Genomic DNA, 19785 nt, shown 5'->3' with positions numbered 1-19785 from the left:
GTGGAAGGTCGCTGTGAATCAGGCTGCTGAGCGACTCGAGATATTCTCCGTGTCCGGGACACTAACACGTTGATCGAGCACGAGTCCTTGGTCCATTTCCAAGCCCTCGATGGGTCGTGCGAGGTCTGCAGCAGTGTTCCTTGGAAGTTTCTACGTCCTAGCGGAGTAAATCTCACCATTTGCTCCGAGGATTGGGAATTCAGCGTGTCGTGGCAGTCTGAGAGAATCAAATGCTGGACTTCGACGTCTCTGCTCGAAAACAACAAACCACCAGGCAAGAGGGCATGCTTGCTCCGACGTGATATTCACGAGTCTCATTCAAGAAGCCGAGAGCCGGTGTATATTGCTATCATCATCACTATTGTTATTAGAAAGCACGGCGTTTCAGCGTACACTTGCTACTTGAAGTTTCTGGAACGAATTCATCCGTCTTTTTTTGGGGGGGGGGGGGGGGTTTGCTGTACTTTTTTGTATAACGTCGTTTCAGACGCAAAGAGCCTATCGGTGTATGGGGATATGCGATGCAATTCACTTTTTTGTCGTTCCCTTTCCCGCTCGGTTCACCTCCCCTCCCCCCTTTAGAAGATTCTTTTGGTCTTTGAGAGGGAAAGGAAAGCTGTACATATTACATATCATATCATATTATACTACATTGCATGACATGCCATGATATGGCCTGGATACCTAACTAGGTAGGTAACAGAATATGAAGTATCGTGGAATTGCATGCATCTTGCTTATCCCGTCAAAGACACAAGTGGCACAAGCGGCACAACTATGTATGTACATAACCATATTTCTGTCCTTCTCCTTCTCTTAGATCTCTTCCCGACCTCCCCCCCCCCCCTCCCTCTGTCTCTCTTCTTGTCCCTGCCTCCATCCATCCATCTCCGTCTGTCCCGTCTCTCTAACTCATTAGCATTTCCTGCCGCCCCCAATGAACAAACCACCGTCATCAGGAATAGCGTTCGCAGCTCTTGATAACTCCTAGGTAATGATACATTTCATTTTTCTCTCCCGATCTTTCCCAATTTTTCCGTGCTTTCCCCTTTACTTTAGTAGATAGTCCTCCTCCTTTCAAAAAAGCGACTGGAAGCAGGTCGTCGATCGTGGATACACGGAAGATACAAACTTGAACCTTGGCCCCCGTCCATGGATGGAGAGGACTTCATTACTCCCAGCTGGCTGCTGGCTCTTGCTCTTGCTCACTGAGATTTCGCAGTGTGCCAAAATGTACCACTCATCCATCCATGCATCCATGCATCGTCTCTCAGTCTCTCAATCTCTCAATCTCTCAATTTCCCAGGGTATGGCGTAAAAAGAACAAGTATGAGGATTTATTACATTTCAATGGTTCTGCGCGTTGTCTTTGCTCAGTCGCAGCGTATTTCACCGCAAGCCAGCCATTCCCATTGGTGATCTCCGTAGATAGAAATGGTAGACAATAACTCCATCTCCGTGGGAATATCCTTGGCCAGCACATCCCGACCCAATCGAAGGCTCTTACGATCTCCGTCTCTTTTGCACGCATAGGATGTACAATATCCGGGGGAAGCCGTTTTAAAGTCCCGGCACTTGATTCTGGCCTCGAGCAGCCTCTTGCCTCAGCAGCTCATCCACGTCCTCGTCTAGATTCTTCAAGAGATCGTCGCCTCGGGGACTTGCCTGCGGTGCTCCTAACCCCGGGAGAGTACCACCGAAAGCACTTGTGCCCTGATCGTGGCCTTGTGGTTGTCCGAATTCTTCCATGCCCATTTCGCCCAGATCAGGAACCTGTTCGTCGCCACCGTGAGATATTTTCCGCCTTTTGGCCCCGAACCCGTTGACGCCCGACCCACCACTTGCCGAGCGGACGCGCGGCATCGCTGGCGCGTTTGTGTGGCTGCCAGGTAGAAACGCCGTATAGTCCGGTGTCGGCGTCGCGGCGATGCCAGAGAAATCAGCCAGGGCTGCTGCAACGGCGGGGTTGTTGGGTCGAAAACTTGCCAGGTCCGGAGATGCAGGGGCGGCGGGCGCAGCAGCTGATCGATCCCACTGTGCAGTGCTGGGGGGAGGTTGATCGAACATACCATGGGGCATAAAGTCACCCTCGTCATCAGTAAATTCTTCGATTTCTGGGCGTTCAGAGAGGAAGTGGCTCGCTGCGGTTTCGCCACTGAGGTTGTTTCCACCAACATCGTTGAGTGCGGCATCGTTGCCAGCTGACGCACCCCCTGTGCCCGTGCCACCGAAGTGTTCAGATGATGCTGCCTCGGCTGAAGATAGTCCACGAATAATGGCATCTTCGACCTCTCTCTTCTTGGCTTCGGTGCTAGTCTTCCGACTTTCCAGTGTCAGGTACGTCTCCTCATCCTTCGCCAATGCCGTCTTGTTGATTTCCAGGATTCTTTCAAGATCTGCGATCAGCGCCTTTCTGGCCTTGATACTCGCTGACACAGACGATTCAGCCGCCGCAAGGGACTTGATCAGGCTTGACAGCCGTGCGGCATGGACAGGGGGGCTCGGTAGCACTGCTTCCGGATCATTGAGTTTGGTGTACTCGTTCTGTGCGTTGTCGATGGCGGGTCTGGCGGAGATGGTCTCCTTGGTCACGGCGATTTGCAAGGGCGCCAGACTTTCCAGTTCCTTTGGCATGGCGCCTGAAGAGGAAGTTGAGCCAAAGAGTGAGTTGCCCATGAGGGTCTTCTTGCCCCCGGATCCCTTTGATTTGTCGACTTCGTCGACTCGTGCGTCGATGGCATCCAAGATCGGGACCTCAAACACATTCCGTGTTCGCCATACTTCAACAACACGCCGGATCTTGCCTTGAATCTCAGGTGGTGAAGAGCGATAAGCCGTCTGGATGGCCTCTGGCATCAAAGGTGAAAAGGCATCCGGAAATTCAGTACGCTTCCGGGCTCGCGCGTTTTGGACGATGTCGTTGACCAAGTAGATGAAGTTGAGGCGTTTCGCTGGCGGTGAATCGCGGAGACGGGTGAGCCAGTAGTTTGCGATGCGATCTGCATGTCTCCTGGAGAATAAGTGTTAGCTAGGGTTCGAGTGCTACCACAGAACGGTATTCCACAGAGATATGGCAACCGGTAAGGGACATACTTATGAAACATGATCCATTGTGAAACGGAGACAATACTATCTTGTGTCTCGTTGAGCGTCGAGAGCTTGGCCTTGAGGGCCTCGTCGGTGTACGACATGTTGATCCGTGTTGCTGTGGTCTACACCATGCGGCATCCGTGGGCGTCGAAGTGAGCGCGTGTGGCCGTGTTCTCTGAGCCCTTTGACTCCTACGCGTAGATGAAGTAGGGCGCAGGTAAACGTGAACAGGCGATTCAAGATCAGGTGGACAATGCTACAAACTATGACAGCACCCTGACTGAGCTGGCTGAGTGAAAGAAAGAGAGCTCGGCAACGGAGCAATCAAGACCTGGTCGCTGCTGCTTGAAGTTCAAAACCGACCCTTTAGTAGAGTCTTTCACGACGCAGACTGTAGAGTTATCTGTAGCTGATGATGACTTTCGATGGAAAGTGAGGGAAAAGTCAAGTCGATGAAGTTGTTGTTTTGGGCATTTGTGGTTTCAAATGACAGAGCTAGCACGTGACACGCCCAAATATATGGTGTCGCATTTAAAGGTCTCTGGCTTATTGGTCAAATGCTGGAAGAGCGAAGAGGGTATCAAATACAAGTCCTGCACTCAAGAATCACTGCAGAGAGACGGCGGGACAACATAGCGTTTCTGGGAACGTGGTTAACAAAAACTCCATCTATTCGAACAGGTGAGGCTGAGGCATTCAGCCTGTTGCTCTATGCGGAAAGAAAGCCTCACGCCAGACAGCAAGCGGCCCTTGCCATATTCTAGAAAATATTCTGTCAGACACCACTAAACCTCTCTCACGTAAACTTGCGCGGCGCGGTCGTCGTGTCAGACGCGTCGATTTCTCCCAAAGGCCAATTGTCCTCCGTTGCAACTCAACGGAAACAACCATTCTCACAAAAGTTGCTACCTTGACCTACTGTCCATTGCATTGTCATTGTACAGATCACTGCTTCTTTAATCACTCCCCGTCACTCAGCCACCGACAATCCGTATACTGCTTCCTGAACGCTGCGCATTATTGCCGCAGCCCTTCCTCACCTGTACCTTCACAATGGCAGATCGGTTTCCTTCCATTGAAGACATTGATGCAGGTAAGATCTGGAACTGATTCGCATAACATGCTCAACACTGTATTCCCTCTGAGTAACTGACGATGGATACAGGAGAAATAGATGTCCGCCCTGATCCGACCGCCCAAGGTAGCTTTCTAGAGCGTGAACAAGCGCTCCTAGGAGAGGACGCCGAACTCTTTGACACCACCGATAGACCTGGCGCTGCTACTGTCGAAGACGACGACGATTTATTAGGTGGTGATGGCGACTTCACATCTGCTCCGGTACAGCCATCAGGTGGTGACGGACAACAAGAACTGGACGACTTTGAAAGCTCCTTTCCCGCCATCGACACCCGCAACGAGGTATGCTGCTGAAACGCCACTCCAGAGAGAAGGGACCCTCAGACTGACACAAGCAAACATGGACAGAGCGTCGCGCCAAGTGGCACCATAACCGATTCAACCTTCGGCGGCTACACAAACTACACTGCTCCGACACAAGACGAAGAGACTGAACCCATCCGCGAATGGCGAGCCAAGCGGGATGCTGACCTCGCCCGTCGTGACGAAGCAAGCCAACGCAAGAAGGAAGAGACCATTTCCACTGCACAAAAGGACATTGATTCGTTCTATGAATCATACAACCGGAAAGTTGACAAGCAAAAGGCGCAGACTGCTAAAGAGGCCGAGGAGTTTTTGGCCAAAAGAGAAGACACCACTGCGGGCGGCACGGCTTGGGAGAGAATCGCAAAATTGGTCGACTTGAGCGGGAAAGGCCAGTCGGGCGGTGGGGATGGAAGCTCCAAGAAGAGGATGCGCGACCTGCTGCTCAGTCTGAAAGCCGACAAGGACGCACCTGGTGCGGCGGGGTTGTAAAGATATGACGGATTAAGTGGATGACATGGCGACTGGGAAGAAACGGAACGAGTGAAGATGTATTTGGTCTATGTCTGTGGCTCTTTGATCATGGGGAGACCGGAGCTATGATGGACGCCTCTGTTCCTGGCGCTTTCTCCAACCCAAAAGCTTTTTTTGAGGATAATGTCGACATATCTCGGCTGAGGAAGGACTATGTCATCCGCAAAGAAGGTGTGGTATCACAAACGGCGTTTTTAGAGTCGGCATCATGAGCTTGTAATCGATCTACGTGCGCTCGAGGTCCGAGGTCCTTAGATTACGGGACGGCATAACTGTCGTGCATAGACGAGAGATGCATTGGGGGCTTCTTGAGAGCGAGGAGAGGCTTCGTTCCCTGCTGCCTCGCACTGTGCAGATAGAGGCTGCAGGAACCGAGTCGAAGCGAAGCGATACAAGAATCGGAGATCAGGGATTTAATTTGCACATGTCTCTTGCCATTTTGGACGCAGCTACCACTGACTGACTGACCGAATGATCTATCTGAGGATCTCCATTGCTCCCGTACTTGGTCAATCGCACCGTAGCTCCTGGCCAAATATTCATTCGATCGACTGTCTCCTCCCAATCCATCAATCAGTCAGATACTCAGCACCGCCATCATCTTCTTCTATCATCACCACCCCACCCAGCTCTCTGTCACCTTTGTTGTTCTCCGTCAACCTTCCAACGCAGCCGTCTCCTGCCGTCCAAAATGGCATGGCTGTGTCCTAAAATCGCAATCAGGTAAACAGACAAGACCCCCAGTGTCCCAGTCGAACACATGCGTACATGATCAATACCGAAAACAAAGTCCTCGTTGACCCAAGCGGCGCCCCTGAATCCATGCATCCATATTGTCCAGCATGGCTTAGAGTCCCGAAAAGACAAGACCGAGCATTCGTATCGAGCATCATAGCAAAACAATATAGTCTGCAACCCTTTTTTTGGTGTCTTTTTTTCTCTCTCTTGCTTTCACCCGTTTTGACATGGCATTTAGCAACATAGCCATTGCATTCTTGGCACATTGCTTGAATTCATTTCCGTGATCCTTTGTAAAATTCAATCATCGCGTGAAGCGGTTCCTCAGAGGTCAGAAAGATCTTCTCCTGCTACCTCCTTTTGCGCCTCACCCCTTAACGCCACACACCGTTAGTTTTGGAGAAAAAGCAATTGTGGAAAAGTTTCGCGGCAGGTTCCTAGGCCAACAAGATTATGCGGTCAATGATGCTTTGATTTTGTACTACCACTTGCGCTTCGGCATGCGCTTGCGCCGATTCGAGACAATCTGCATCTGCGAGATGAAATTGCGACCGAGTCGCTCCATGTCAGCCACGGCTTGTTCGGCCTGTTGCAAAGCAGAAGGGTTCGATGGTGGTGGTGGTGGTGGTGCTGCTGCTGCTGCTGCGTTGGCGGCCGCCGTCGCAGGATTCCCTGCCGCCGCAGTCAACATCGACCCTGCGGTTTGAGACTGTGGTTTGCCTTTCGCACCCCCACCGCCCATCTTGCTGATAATGTCGAAGGCGATAGTTTTCTTCCTTGCATACGCGTCGGCAAGGCTTCCATCATGACCGTAATCGCCGGTGCCGTTCACTTTGAAGTTCTCCCCCAAAGGGGTGGGCATGGTTTGTGCGTAATAATACTCCATCCAAGTTTGCAGTCCGCTATAGCCCTGAGCTTTTGCAATAATCCACGCCATTTCCACGTGGCCGATGAGCATGTCTTCAATTTGCCACGCCACGCCATCAAGTGCGAGATCGTTGGCACCATGGTGTATGACAGACGCAAATGAGTGCATCATGTCTACGCTGTCGGAGAACGTGAGCAGCTGGTCCCTGATCTCAAGTTCTCGCTCCGTCATATGCCAATCGGATTCGTCGTCCTGGTCGGCTGTGGAAACCGACTTATTCTCTGCACCTGGTTCGCTTGGGATCGATGCCTCATGCTGGTGTCCCAAGTGACTCTCTGTGGCATCCTTCTCAAGTTTGCCCTTCTCTGAAGTGTTGCTTGATAAGTTGTTTTGGATGCTGGGGACATTAACTGGGACTGACTTGAGGCTGAGCTGCCGTTGCGTGTTTGTCAAGTCCTTGGTCACTGGTTCGTTGGGAGGAGGAATCTTCGTAAATCGAGCGGTTCCTACTTTTGCTCTCAACTCTGTTATTCTTCTCTGGTTTCCTTCATAGGTTGCAGGGCGTTCGTGCAAAGCCAAGGCCATTTTCTCCAGCCTATCCCATAGTTCCTTGGGAGGATTTAAGCCTTTGTTGACCATGGTCTCAAGTTTAGCCAGATCGATATCGAGGGCATATTTGAGGACTTGAATTTCTTCGGCAAATTCCAGATCAGCTCGACTGCAGAGGCAACTCTTCTTGTTCTTCTTGTTGCGCTCCATACATTTCAAGTGCGGCGTGAGAATTTTTGCGACGTCCCAATATGCCTTGACGGTCACCCGAATGCGGACATGTCGTGGGGGCGCAGTGCCAGTTTTCGTTGAATTCGACGTAGGCTTTTCTGGAGTCTCCTTTCCTTTTTTGTTCACCTTCAACGGTGCAGGGACGAGAGATGCAAACTTTTCAGTGGCATAGCGGGAGAATGTCGCCTGACATCTATGGTCTGGAGAACACCTATACCTCGATGAATCTTGGCACATGTGCACATACCGGGAAAAGATATCCCGGCACTTGTTGATAGGGGTACGACTTTCCATAAGAGTACTGAGAATGAACTGCTCGAGGTAGCGGAGGTTAAGTTCGGCTCTTATGGCGTCCATTGAGCCGAGGACGAAAGTGCAAATGAACGCGAGGAAGTCTGCAGCCATGATTGCGATCTCAAAGTTGACCTGGCCGACCAATTCAAACATCAACATTGCAAAGGTGTCTGCCATAGCTCGTCCGATAAAGTTGAAAGACCGAGCCCATTCCTTGTGCTTGAGAGATTCACAATCCGCATAGATGTCTCGGAGAGTCATGATGTTGATTTTGGCGGCTTCGGAGTCCTGTCTCATCTGTAATGCGATGCGCTGTGTAAGTATGATCGCAGCCCTCGCAGGGCAGATGCCGAGTTCCTGCAGCTGCAAGACAAAGTCCGCAACTTTTGGTCCTGGCGTAGCGGCGGCAACCTGCATGTTTTCGATACAATATTTCTTTTCGGCCTCCCAATTTGCCCACCAGAATTTGCCCGAAGTTTGCTGGTTTAGCACAACGTGAAGCATGTCCCACATGCCCTCTTCAAGATACATATGATGATATTCGCAGAAACGGGCGCGCAATACCGCAGGGTCATTTGCCGATGGAGTGCGCAAGAACTTTTTGAACAACTCGAAAGCCTTTTTGTCCACATGAGAGCCCTCCAGAAGATGGTGAATCTCCAGATCGGGCTTGGGAGATGGGCTGGGGTTGGCTTTTTCCTCGGCATCGATCTGTTTTATTTTCTCCCCATAGGCTTTGACAAACTGTGTCATGGAGGCTTCCACCTTTGAGATGGCCTCGAGAAGTACATCGGGTGGGAGCTTCTTCCCCTTCATAATGGCATCTTTCGTCATGTTCAAAGTCGCTAGATACTTCCCTGGGTTATTTCGGGAGGTCGAAATGACAAGTGAGGTCACCTTTCCAGATAGTTGTGCCAGGCTGGCACCCTTGGCTGCTTCAGCGACCAGAGCATCGACCGATCGTTGGAAGAGTATATCACTAATCACATCGTCAAGAACGATGTCGGAGAGTGGTGGGATGGGCGATTTTAGGATAGCCTTTGCCTTGAGTTTCTTGAGGGCGCTGGTGACACTGGCGGTTGTGGCTCCAGGCATCCTCTCCACCATCTTCAGCATGTAGTGCTTTGCAGCATCTTCAACCTTGATACATTCAAGATTGGCCTTGATCGTGTCTTCGTCAAGATTCAGATCAGGGTCGGCAGCCGCGGAGGGATTGTCAGAGGCTTGCATCTTTAACCGGAGGTTCATCATGACCTCGACCACGTTATTGCATGTCCTCGTCTTTCCATCGCCGGTGGTGACATCGACCGTGAATCCTTTGGCATTAGGTTTCGCGAGCATCTCTTCAAGAGCCTTGAAGGACTTTTGTAAGACAGGAGACATCGGGCCGTTGAGTTCCAGCACGCTGCGCAAATCTGTGATAGCGGTTTGGACATCATGTGGATCTGAGGCACTGAAGAAACCCTTCATCACACTGAGGGCTTGAGAGAAGGCGTCGGCGTTGGAAGTTGCCAAAGTGTTCTGAAGCACCGTCGTCAAGCTTGCCGGAGTGTTGGGAGTTGTGCGATTCCCTGTGGGGGCAGAATGCTGGTGAAGTTGTGAAAGCGCAGGTTCGGCATCAAGAATCATCTGCCGGAACTCGTTATTCTTCCTCTCAGCTTCCGCCATCTCAGAATTCGCTTGGTCTAGTTTCACACGAGCATCCGCAGGTGAAACTCTCCCGGCATTAACGTCGTGTCGAATTTTATCCAGCCGTCCCCGAATTCTGCGCACGATGTGCTCGTTCTCCTTGGCGGCTTCCAGAATGGCGCTATTCTTGGGATCCAGCAGAAAATCTTTGGATGCCATAGGGAGTAGATCCAGCGCTGAGGTCTCCAACGTGGCGTTGCCTTTGTCATCCTTGATTGTCGGCGTGGAAGGCAGACTACTGCGGGTCGCTTTGTCCAAAATCGCATTTCTGCGGGCTCGCAAGGCAGCTTCCTCCTCATCATCCTTCTTGACACGCACTAATTCCACGTCTCTCTGCTTGCGCAGCGCGTTTTGCATTCTTTGCGACTTCTCGGCCATGATTCTTGCGTGGTAATATTTTATAGTGTCCATCTCCATCCAAGAAATCCCTTTCGTCTTGGCTCGTAGGCAAATTTCGTGTTTGCAAGAGCCTGCAGCACCTCTGGTCCTTTCGGCTCCCTTCACATCAACGTCCAAGCAGCAGATCCCTGGACCCGTGAATTTGAAATCACCTCCTAGCTGAGATTTGAACAGCTTGTCAAGGGCTGTGGCATTTTCATCTAGCAAGGCCCTCTGCGTCTGATGTCTGGAGGATTTCTGCTCCAGTTCGTTTTTTTCCTTTTCCAGTTTTGCTCTTTCGTTGAGCAATTCGTTGTAAGTTCGTATGTCCTCGTCGGCCCAACCGTCAACATTATGGCCATCGGCGGCTCTCAAAGGGCTGGTCGGCCTGGGAACAGAGTACGGCTCGGAATGTAACTCTTGGGGAGCGTCAGCCGTCACCGACTTGACGCTTTTGCCTTTCGGTTTCCCCATCCTCCCCAGGGCGAAAGTCAATAGAAGTGTTGTTGGTCACTGAAAATCTGGGCGGGCTGATGCTGGATGGTGTGGTTGAATATCGGGCAGGCCGGACTTTCAGCGTTTCTAGGTGGGGCAGCTTTGCTGCTTCAGATATGATGGTGGCGGCAACGGGATGTCGCCCAAAAGCCCAGCAGGGATTTACAATCGAAAGGCTATCGCTTTTCACCGTAGAATGATGTTGATGGCCTTGATTGTGGATATTCTGTGTGAAAACTCTCGACCGCTGCGACCCCAACCAGCGATAGGCTTAGAAAAAGCCTTCACCACATCAGGGAACTCTGCATCACGATTTGTTGACACGGCAAAAGCTGGCTTGGATAGAGGCGCCCTCATGTTTCCAGGGAAAGTAGACTGCGGTCCCCAGTCCTGGAAATTTCGTAGTGGTCTATCGCGACCGCGTTGCTGTGTCGGAAGAGGTCCTACAGGTCAGGGCTGGCAGGCTGGGTAGATGAATCAGACGCCGGGTGCAGATCCCAGAATAGCCACGACGGCAAGGCCACTATCCTCTCATGTGTCGACAGGGCTCCAAAGGGACAAGATGGCCATCTCGCGATGGAATTGAGGCTGCAGAAGTCTTAGAAAGCAAGACAAACCAAGCTGAGGTTAGTTTGAAGTTCGTTTGCCAGGGCAAGTCGATGGCGATTTCTGCACGCGGACTTTAGCGGGTCTTGGCCCGGTGTCGGAATTATAATTTTCCGAATCGGCTGTAACAATTTTCTGACAGCTACTGCCGCGACGACATGTGCACCAAGTAGGAATTCATATAATATGGAGATATAAGAGGTCATCTTGGTCTCAGAGTCAAGCTCGATCCGGTCAAAAATGGCCGATCTCCCAGTTGACGGAGACAATGGCAACACGCCCGACGACAAGATCCATGAAATCATCCGTGCCTCAACAAACCACGACATACGGACATTACAAAGATATATCGATCAATATTCCTTTCCAGAATGTAAAGTCGTTGATGTCCAGGACCCCTTCACTGGCTTCTCACCGCTCCATGCTGCGATATCCGTCTGCGCCACACAACTCAATGGGGATTCTACTTCTCTCTCGCACAGTGAGGAGAGCGGAACCCGATTTCTCAAGTTCTTACTCGAGAACGGCGCAATCTGGAACCAGCTAGACAAGAATGACGAGACCCCAGGATGTATTGCCTACCGCCTGGGGCTGCACGATCTTTACCAAATCATGGTCGATGCGGGAGTCCGTGCAGAGATGGTCCTCAACCGCCTGGAAGGGTACGAGAGACTAAATGACGACGAGGACGGCGAGGATAACAACGTGGCCGAAGAGTCGCAAGGTCAGGACGATTCGGATGCCAACACGTCACACGAGGATGTTACTAGCTCAGTCTACCTCTCTTCGGCACTATCACTTGGCGATAACAATCTTCTGGACGAGCAACAAAACGGTGTCATGATGAGATGGGAAAGCGACATTATGCTCCAGTCCACCAACGCACTCTTATCAGAGCCAGGCTTGAAGATCCTGAACATTGGCTTTGGCATGGGCATCATTGATACACACATCCAAAACCATGCTAACAAGCCCGCCAGTCACCATATTGTGGAAGCTCACCCAGATGTCCTCAGCAAAATGGAGAGTGACGGGTGGATGGAAAAGCCTAATGTGGAGGTTCACAAAGGAAAATGGCAAAACATCCTTCCGCAACTCATTACAGAAGGCGAGACCTTTGACGCCATATACTTTGACACTTTCGCCGAGTCGTACAGCGCCTTTCGCGATTTCTTCTCAGAGCAGGTGATAAGCCTCCTAAGCCAGAACGGGCGCTGGTCTTTCTTCAACGGTATGGGTGCCGATAGGCAGATCAGCTATGACGTGTATCAAAAGGTTGTCGAGTTTGATTTATTTGAATCCGACTTTGACGTGGAGTGGGAGACAGTTGAACTACCTAATCTGACGCGGGAATGGGAAGGAGTTCGTCGAAAATACTGGAACATCGACCGCTATCGACTTCCAATATGCAGGTTCATGGATTGATTGATGAGCGAATCGGATGCCGTCTGTGCTGATCTCCATCCATCCACACAGATTAGCCAACTCATGAGATTCATTTCTGCTCGTGTATCAGAGGCGTGAGTCCGGACCTACACTCATCCATCGTTGGGAAAATGTTGCTCTACTACGTTGAGCGTGAGCGGGATATTATGTCGACAACCGAACTTGACTGGATGAGCACGACCTTGTGATGCCTTTTAAGTCTCCTTTAGGCCTGGCGAAGAAATTGAGAGTTCGGTGCCATTGCCCCGAGCCGGTGGAAGATTCAGAGTTGCGAAAAGGGCATCATGGGAACATGTCTTTGTTCCACCCCGCCAATTACACCCCCATGAACCTCCACAGCAAGTGCTGAAGACCATCCCGGAGCTGTGCCAGTCGACCAGTGGGAAGCCCATCCAGATGAGGCGTCCCTTTTCCATCTCGGAAAAAATCCCGCGTCCCACCCGAGCTGCGTTCGGTCCTTTATTGCCCCGCACTTTCTCTCCCTCTTTCTTTTCTCCCTCAATCGTGTCGGTACTCCACATTCGAGTGGTTCGAGGACAGTCGATGGGTTACCCATGAGACAACTCCGCGTGTCCGGAGAGGAGAAACCCTCGGGATGACGGCAGCGAGTATTGGTCACGATGTGGACGTATATCTTGTGTTGCGAGAGGGCCAGATGCTCTGCGATCTGCAATTGACTTGAAGCCTCCCCGATAACTATACTCGCCTCCAACTTCACCTAGGACCTCAAACCCTTTCACTTGTCGAGGCACAGGAAACGTCCAGAAAAAATGGCCAAGCGGACAGCAATTGTGACGGGCTCATCCCGTGGGATGTAGGTGTACCACCAAGCCGCCCAAACATTTGGGTGTTACTCACTAACCTTACTCTTCCTTCCCCAGCGGCGAAGCGATCGTTCGACGACTCGCGGCAGAGGGCTATGCTGTCTGCGTCAATGACGTCTCAGCCAATAAGTCCGGCATCGACAAACTCGTGTCCGAGCTCAACTCCAAACACGGCTCCGGTGCTGCCATTGGTGTGGTCGCCGACGTAACCTCCTCGTCGGAAGTGCAGTCGATGATCAAAGAGTCGGTAGAGAAACTCGGTCCCCTGACAGTCATGGTCGCGAACGCCGGCATCGCGCAGGTCGCGCCAGCACTGGATATCTCGGACGCAGACGTCCGCCGAATGTTCGACGTGAACTTTATGGGGGTGTGGCTGTGCTATACGCATGCGGCCAGGCAGATGATCTCGCAGGGCCCGGTCCCCGAGGGCAGCAGTGGGTACAAGATCCTGGGTGCGGCGAGCATCGTCGCCTTCAAGCCGTTCCCGCTCCTGTCGCACTACAGCGCGTCAAAATGGGCGGTGAGGGGCCTCACACAAGTGTTTGCGATGGAGATGGCCAAACACAAGATCAACGTCAACGCTTACGCGCCGGGCATTGTCGGGACCGCCATGTGGGATCTTATCGACGAGAAGCTAGGCGAGATCGAGGGGAGACAGAAGGGCGAATCGGTCAAGAAGTACAGCTCGGATCTGACGGCGTTGGGCCGCGTCAGCGTGCCAGAGGACGTCGGCAACGTCGTCGGTGGGTTCATGTGCTCCAAAGACGCAGAATTTGTCACGGGTCAGACCATTGTCATTGACGGCGGTATCGTGTTCACTTGAAGCTTGTGCTTGAGCTCGAGCTGCACAACGACCGGGCATTGAAAACTTTGCGGGTATTCAATATCTTTGTATGTATACCCACTGCCTCGCCACTGTTGGTGTGGTATTTTCAGAAAGAAAAGTGAAAGATAAAACCCCAGCCAACACAATGAGAACAAAAACGGACCTGTTCCTCGCTTCAGCGACCTGACCTGTTTCCCCATGATGATCATTACCCATGTCCATATTGCAACATGCATCCCGTCCACCTTGTCTGTCTATCCCCCGTCAAAATGAACTCACAAACACCACTCCATGCCGCCTCACTTTCCCATTCCTATTCCCCTTTCCCTCCCGCTTTCCCTGTCCTTATCCATGCCTGCCACGGACACAGACACGAACAGAAAGGCAGACAGGCAAGCCTATCCAGGATGCCCCGTACCCTGCTTCGGCGGGTACACTTGCCCGGCAACCTCGACCGTGGGTTTACAGGTGCACCAGGCACCCTTGGGTATCGAGTCCATGACGCTGGGGATGTGCCTTCCGCAGCCCCACCAGGTTGTCTTCTCTGCTCAAGGCGTCAGTACGAGTGGAAGAGAGGTTCGGGGCAGAGCGGCAGCAGGGCGCAAGGGAGATAGATGCTGGTTTGACACAGAGCCCAACACAAGGGCGGTCAATGGAGGACAGGGAAGAGGGGGGTGGTCTTGGATCTATGTAGGGGAAGGAGGAAAAAAGAGGAGGGAAGAGAAGGGGTGCGTTCCGCAGAGATGAGGCCATGAGAGGGTGATGGTGGATAGACCGGGCGGAAAGGTGACTTGGTGACTTACGACAAGTAGGACATGTTCTCTGCATGCACATCTTTGTCTGTGTATCTCGTCGTCGTCGTCGTCGTCGTCGTCTCCTACTCAGATTTGTATGTATTTGTTTGCTTTCCCTCGGTTTCCTTGGTAGACGCTGATGAATCTTCCTTTGTCGTTTACTTGTCGACGTTGCTTGCGGGTCTTGAGTATGGGCTGACTTCGAGTTGAAGATCTTCTAGGTTCGGCACGCCGCAAGGGGGAAACGGAAAGCGTGACAGATATATAATATGATGATAATGACGAACCGAACCAGTACATATGTATATGTCCGGCCGGGGACCAAACAAGCAAATTGAACGGACGGACACCACCCTACATACTCACTAGGTCGTACTATCTCGTTGTTTCAAATACATATATCCGGAAGATCAACCCACGGACGGCACCAGAGAAAAATCAAAAAAACCACTAAAAAACTAATCTGCAATACCCAGCATTCCCTCCCCCTCCCCCCCCTGAACCAGTCATTTCTTCCGTTTCGGGGGAGGTTTTATTTTGGCCCCTCCTTTATTCCCTAGACTTTCCCTTGCTGTGTAATTGTCATCGGGGACCTGCTTTCTCAGCAAAGGAAGGCCGGTCGCCCCCCTGTGGCCAGAGGGGAGGGGAGGCGAAAGAGGGATGGGACGGAATGGGGGTTGGGAAGGTCAAAGAAGCACAGCCCACGGAAGGTCGAAGCAAAACAATAACAAACCGAAAAAATAACAAAAACAAAAACCGATTACTCAATATCAATCTGTATTCAAGACGGGCCGAGCTTGGGAGAGCGCTGAGAGAGAGAGAGAGAGAGACAAGAGAGCAACCACCACCACCACACCACGGAATGCATTTCCCTTGCGTCCCCTTTACGTCCCCTTGCATCGAGGAAGTCAAAATCCCTCCATCCTCCTCCATCCACGTACCTACCCACGGCTTCCCTTTCCTTTGGGTCCTTTGGGGGCTTGGGAGGGGAGGATCCGACATTTTTTTTACAGTTCGAACGAGGGCCGACATCCCCGAACGGACAAGGTGCTGATTCGTCGACGTCACCATCCGCCCATTTCGAGGGTTACCGAGAACCATTGCTCTCGGACAAGTCTTGGCCCGGCGCGGCCTTGGGGGGGAGGGCAACAGGAGGCACTTGGGAGACCCCACTAAAAAGAGGGAACCGGCGGTATGGTTTGGGAAATGCAAAAAAAGGGTAGACCCCGAGGTCGCCGAGGGGGAGGGGGGGTGGGCGGTGGTTGGTGGGTCAAATGAAGCGATTCCCAAGAACAAACAATTCTGCACTATTCAAAAAAGAGAGAGAAAGGTCAAAGGGGGAAAATGGGAAACAATAGTCGAGATATACTTCTACATAAGCGAGTCCCACGACTCGTGGCGCATTAGAGCACCGATCCGTCGGGGTCATGTAGTCATCGTGGGTATCGTAAACAGCAATCAGATGCGCTCAAACCATGCAGATCCTCCACGACAACTCGTATATCTTCGGAGGACATGTCGACTTGTGCCGTTGTGTCCCTGCGTGGTGGTGTCCACGCAGCCCATGTCTCCCACTCTGGTGGCCGTCTTCTGCTGCGCCTTGAACGCCGTGCGTGCCTGTTGAGCTGAACACCGACTGGGGACTCGGGGTTACGAATGCCAACTCAAACCGAACCAGAAAAGTGCGACTGCCGTAATAAGAATCGTCGACCATTGCGTCTTCTCACCTCCACTGACGCTCTGATTCGAGTAGACGCATGCCCATCCGGAAAATATCCCCCCACTGCTGCCACAGCTCAGTGGCCGCACAGGCGGCTCCGAGACTCCATTGAACTGACACTTCTGTGTTGACCAGTCGGCCGAGTCCAACCAAAGCACCCAGCCAGCGGGACAACACGTTGCCCACGCCGAGCTGTCGCTGTTCTGTTGCAGAATGAAGCAAAAGTTTTGAGAGCAAAGCGAGTTTGTGGATGGGTCAGGGCAGGACGCTTGTCGCGCAGCGATTGCACCTGTCCCACTTTCTGTGCCGAGGATATTGATCTGAGATGTTGATGCGGATATGTTGAGGTACTGAACTGAAGCTGCGGAATCCGCCGGATGTCCGTCGAGGCTGTGGACGATGGGGTTTGTCCACACTGCCAACGGGGATAAGAAAAGGGCTATCTGGATTGTAGACAGAAATCCGACCATTGCGACGTTGAAGTGATGCCTTTGGCGATGATGCGCAGTCTAGAGAGAGGCATTGACCTGATATCCCCATGGGTTGGGATGGTCTGATGCGAGAAATAGTCAAAGTCGGCGGCTGGGATGCGCACGGATGCGGTATCGGGGCGCGGGTGCTGACTAAGACATCAAGGTTCGCTTCGTGCCACAGACGTGATCGGATTGGTTCGTTAAACTCTCAGCCTTGACCAAAAGAAAGCCTTGCGCCTCACATGAGCCTTGCCTGGATCTGCCGGACATCGGGTGATACAGCCTCTGCAGACTTCAGTGTGAGCACCGCTGCTTCTTGTGCAATGGGCAGCATCTCCTCGAGCGTGCGACCCTTCGCGAGGCCTGCGACGATAACACCCAACATTGTGTCACCAATGCCATTGACAGAGACTATTTCGTCCTGTTCGACTTCAATAAACGGCGGGATCAACCGCATGTACAAGCCGCCGACCGCAGAGTCGTGAGACAAATTTCTCGACAGCACATATGGGGCGCTCTCTGGCATCGTGAGTCTTGGATCACCGGGTCTCAGCAGGCAAGCCAAGAGACACCCTTTATGCCCAAGCTTTGTCACCAGGTTTGGGATGAATGGGAGAAGCTGGATGCACTGTTGGGGGACTCCACGTTCGACCAAGTCAAGGCCTGCAACAGAAATCAATCGATCCCGAGACCCCGAGCCAGCGAGGCCGAGGCTGTCGATAGTGTTCCACCACTGCTCCGATTCGAACATCAGCGCATTTCTGGCCGCGTTGTAAATTGCTGTTAACTCGAGTCTGTTGGGAGAGGCGAGGCTAACAACGTGATCTGGTACGACGTTAGCGCTGACAATGGCAGAGTTGTCCTTGTCGAAAAGACGAGCAGCTTTGGCGATGGAGACGGGCTCAAATGCAACCAGGGCTTGGTGGGCTTTCGCAGCCGTCAAGATGGATGAGAGAATGGCGGGAGACCAGTTTGCGTCGACAACCACCCACTTTGGCTTGCTTTCGCCCATTTTCGCCATCCAGTACTCTGCCGATTCGAGTTCTGGGCGACCAAATATTGACATATCTGCCATGGCAAGTACGAGATCTTTGTTTGTGTCGTTGACAGCGACGTATTGTGCTGTTCGTGCGCCGTCGTTGGTGGAAACACGTCGGATTGCCGTAGTCCCCAGACCGCACTTCTCAACGTGGTCGAGAAGGGACACTCCAGCAAGGTCGTCTGACACAACACTCGCCAGTGTGACTTTTGCACCTGCTAGATGAGCAGCCATGGCAACATTACGGCCGACCCCACCCGGCGACTGAGAGATGGCGGACGGATTTGATGTGTGAAGCGTTGGAGTGTTGGAATCTGGTGTGATTTGCAGTGGTTGATGATCACATATTGTATCACTTGCGAGGGATCCAGCAACCAGTATATCCACCGGCTGAAAGGACTGTTGAACGGTGGCATGTGCGGGATCTGCTGGGCCGTCCGCGCCTCTTTGATGGCTCTTTATAGATTTGGCGAAACTCCTACTGCTGATGACCTCGCTGGCATCCTCTCTAGATCGTGTCAGCAAGTGCCTCGTCTATCCTATCAAAGGTCTAACTTGGCTCACCGGTGAGGCGCAGCTCCGCCCCGTCGCTCGAGCTTCGCCAGTTCGACAGCAACTTTGGTTCCGCGGATGACGTTCGCCTCAATCAAAGCCTCATTTGCCCGTACACTCCCGCCCTTACTCAACTCTCGGATCCGCTTCAAGATGTAGGGGGTGTTGGCACTTCCGCCAATGCCCTTCTCTTCAGCTTCGGCGACCGCTGCTGCAACAATTGAGTCAATCTCTTCCTTTGCCATTGCAGATTCCTCTGGGACAGGATTGGCGAAGAGCAATCCTGAGTGAAGAGGAAACCCCTGTTGTGCGTAGATGATCGCCGCGGCGTCCACCTCATCTTGAATGGTCTTTGGACTTTTGACGCCGCTGTCGCGGGAGAAGAAGGCAGGGAAGTCGACGTCTCCTTGCCGGCCATCTGCAAAGGTGCCCACACCCACTCCTTGGGTCTCCAGGTATTCCAACGTCCGGGGGATATCGAGGAAGCTCTTGCAGCCGCTTGAGATGACTGCCACGGGCGTTCGCCCAAGTTCCGTCAGATCTGCGGAAATGTCCAGAGTATTCTCTCCTCCACGATGGACACCACCAAGACCGCCTGTGGCGAAGACTTTGATGCCCGCCAAATGGGCAAGAATCATCGTCCCAGCGATGGTTGTCCCTCCATTGAGCTTTTGACCACGAAGACCCAGTCCTCCGATGAAGCCCAAGTCTCGTCTTGATATCTTCCATGTGTTCTTGTCACCAGCAGTCGAGACAAGTTGTATCAGCTCTTCAGCACCCATGCCAACACAGGCTTTGCCTTCGAGGATGCCGATGGTTGCGGGCACGCCGCCATTGACTCGGACGAGGGATTCCAGGTGGGAGGATAGAGCAACGTTTTCAGGGTAGGGGAACCCTGGTGAGGTGTGAGCCTTGAACGACCTGTATTAGGCTGTATGCTGTACCATGTGTGTAGATTGTAGTCTCCAGTGCAACGACCGGTTTGCCCGTTGTAAGGGCATCCTGCACTTCTTCAGAGATGCGGAAGAACTTATCTCGACCAGCAGAACTCTTGCGTGTTTGGTAGCTGAGCCGCAGCAGCTGCCGATAAGGAGGGCTTAGAAGCTGCGATCTCCTGTACAAAGCCATTACTTGGAGACGACAACTTCAACGACTTGGAATTGAGTCAACCACACAAATTCGCACCTCCAGGCCCGCCC

The 19785-nt window shown here is 52.4% G+C and overlaps 6 protein-coding genes across 6 annotated transcripts; 3 read left to right on the top strand and 3 right to left on the bottom strand.

The window, feature by feature from the left end:
* Positions 1–1560: 1560 nt before the first annotated feature.
* Z517_08268 (uncharacterized protein) lies at positions 1561–3191 on the bottom strand (the record flags this gene model as incomplete). Its single annotated transcript, XM_013426786.1, has 2 exons — positions 1561–3010; positions 3094–3191. 2 exons carry the CDS (start codon positions 3189–3191, stop codon positions 1561–1563), a joined length of 1548 nt encoding a protein of 515 aa, XP_013282240.1.
* Positions 3192–4143: 952 nt separating this feature from the next.
* On the top strand, positions 4144–5022 carry Z517_08267 (uncharacterized protein; the record flags this gene model as incomplete). Its single annotated transcript, XM_013426785.1, has 3 exons — positions 4144–4183; positions 4256–4509; positions 4576–5022. 3 exons carry the CDS (start codon positions 4144–4146, stop codon positions 5020–5022), a joined length of 741 nt encoding a protein of 246 aa, XP_013282239.1.
* A 1261-nt stretch (positions 5023–6283) lies between these two features.
* On the bottom strand, positions 6284–10285 carry Z517_08266 (uncharacterized protein; the record flags this gene model as incomplete). The annotated part of the gene is made up of 1 exon (XM_013426784.1): positions 6284–10285. One exon carries the CDS (start codon positions 10283–10285, stop codon positions 6284–6286), a length of 4002 nt encoding a protein of 1333 aa, XP_013282238.1.
* An 867-nt stretch (positions 10286–11152) lies between these two features.
* Z517_08265 (uncharacterized protein) lies at positions 11153–12337 on the top strand (the record flags this gene model as incomplete). Its single annotated transcript, XM_013426783.1, has 1 exon — positions 11153–12337. One exon carries the CDS (start codon positions 11153–11155, stop codon positions 12335–12337), a length of 1185 nt encoding a protein of 394 aa, XP_013282237.1.
* A 791-nt stretch (positions 12338–13128) lies between these two features.
* Positions 13129–14005, top strand: Z517_08264 (uncharacterized protein; the record flags this gene model as incomplete). Its single annotated transcript, XM_013426782.1, has 2 exons — positions 13129–13172; positions 13240–14005. The coding sequence occupies 2 exons, from the start codon at positions 13129–13131 to the stop codon at positions 14003–14005; spliced, it is 810 nt and encodes a 269-aa protein (XP_013282236.1).
* Positions 14006–17233: 3228 nt separating this feature from the next.
* Positions 17234–19714, bottom strand: Z517_08263 (uncharacterized protein; the record flags this gene model as incomplete). The annotated part of the gene is made up of 3 exons (XM_013426781.1): positions 17234–18542; positions 18599–19481; positions 19531–19714. 3 exons carry the CDS (start codon positions 19712–19714, stop codon positions 17234–17236), a joined length of 2376 nt encoding a protein of 791 aa, XP_013282235.1.
* Positions 19715–19785: the final 71 nt, after the last annotated feature.

The sequence above is a fragment of the Fonsecaea pedrosoi genome (genome assembly GCF_000835455.1).
Source record: "Fonsecaea pedrosoi CBS 271.37 unplaced genomic scaffold supercont1.5, whole genome shotgun sequence".
In the NCBI taxonomy this organism is placed as follows: Eukaryota; Fungi; Ascomycota; class Eurotiomycetes; order Chaetothyriales; family Herpotrichiellaceae; genus Fonsecaea; species Fonsecaea pedrosoi.
The sequence above is the reverse complement of the archived record's forward strand: the minus strand, read 5'-3'. Positions and strand labels throughout refer to the sequence as shown.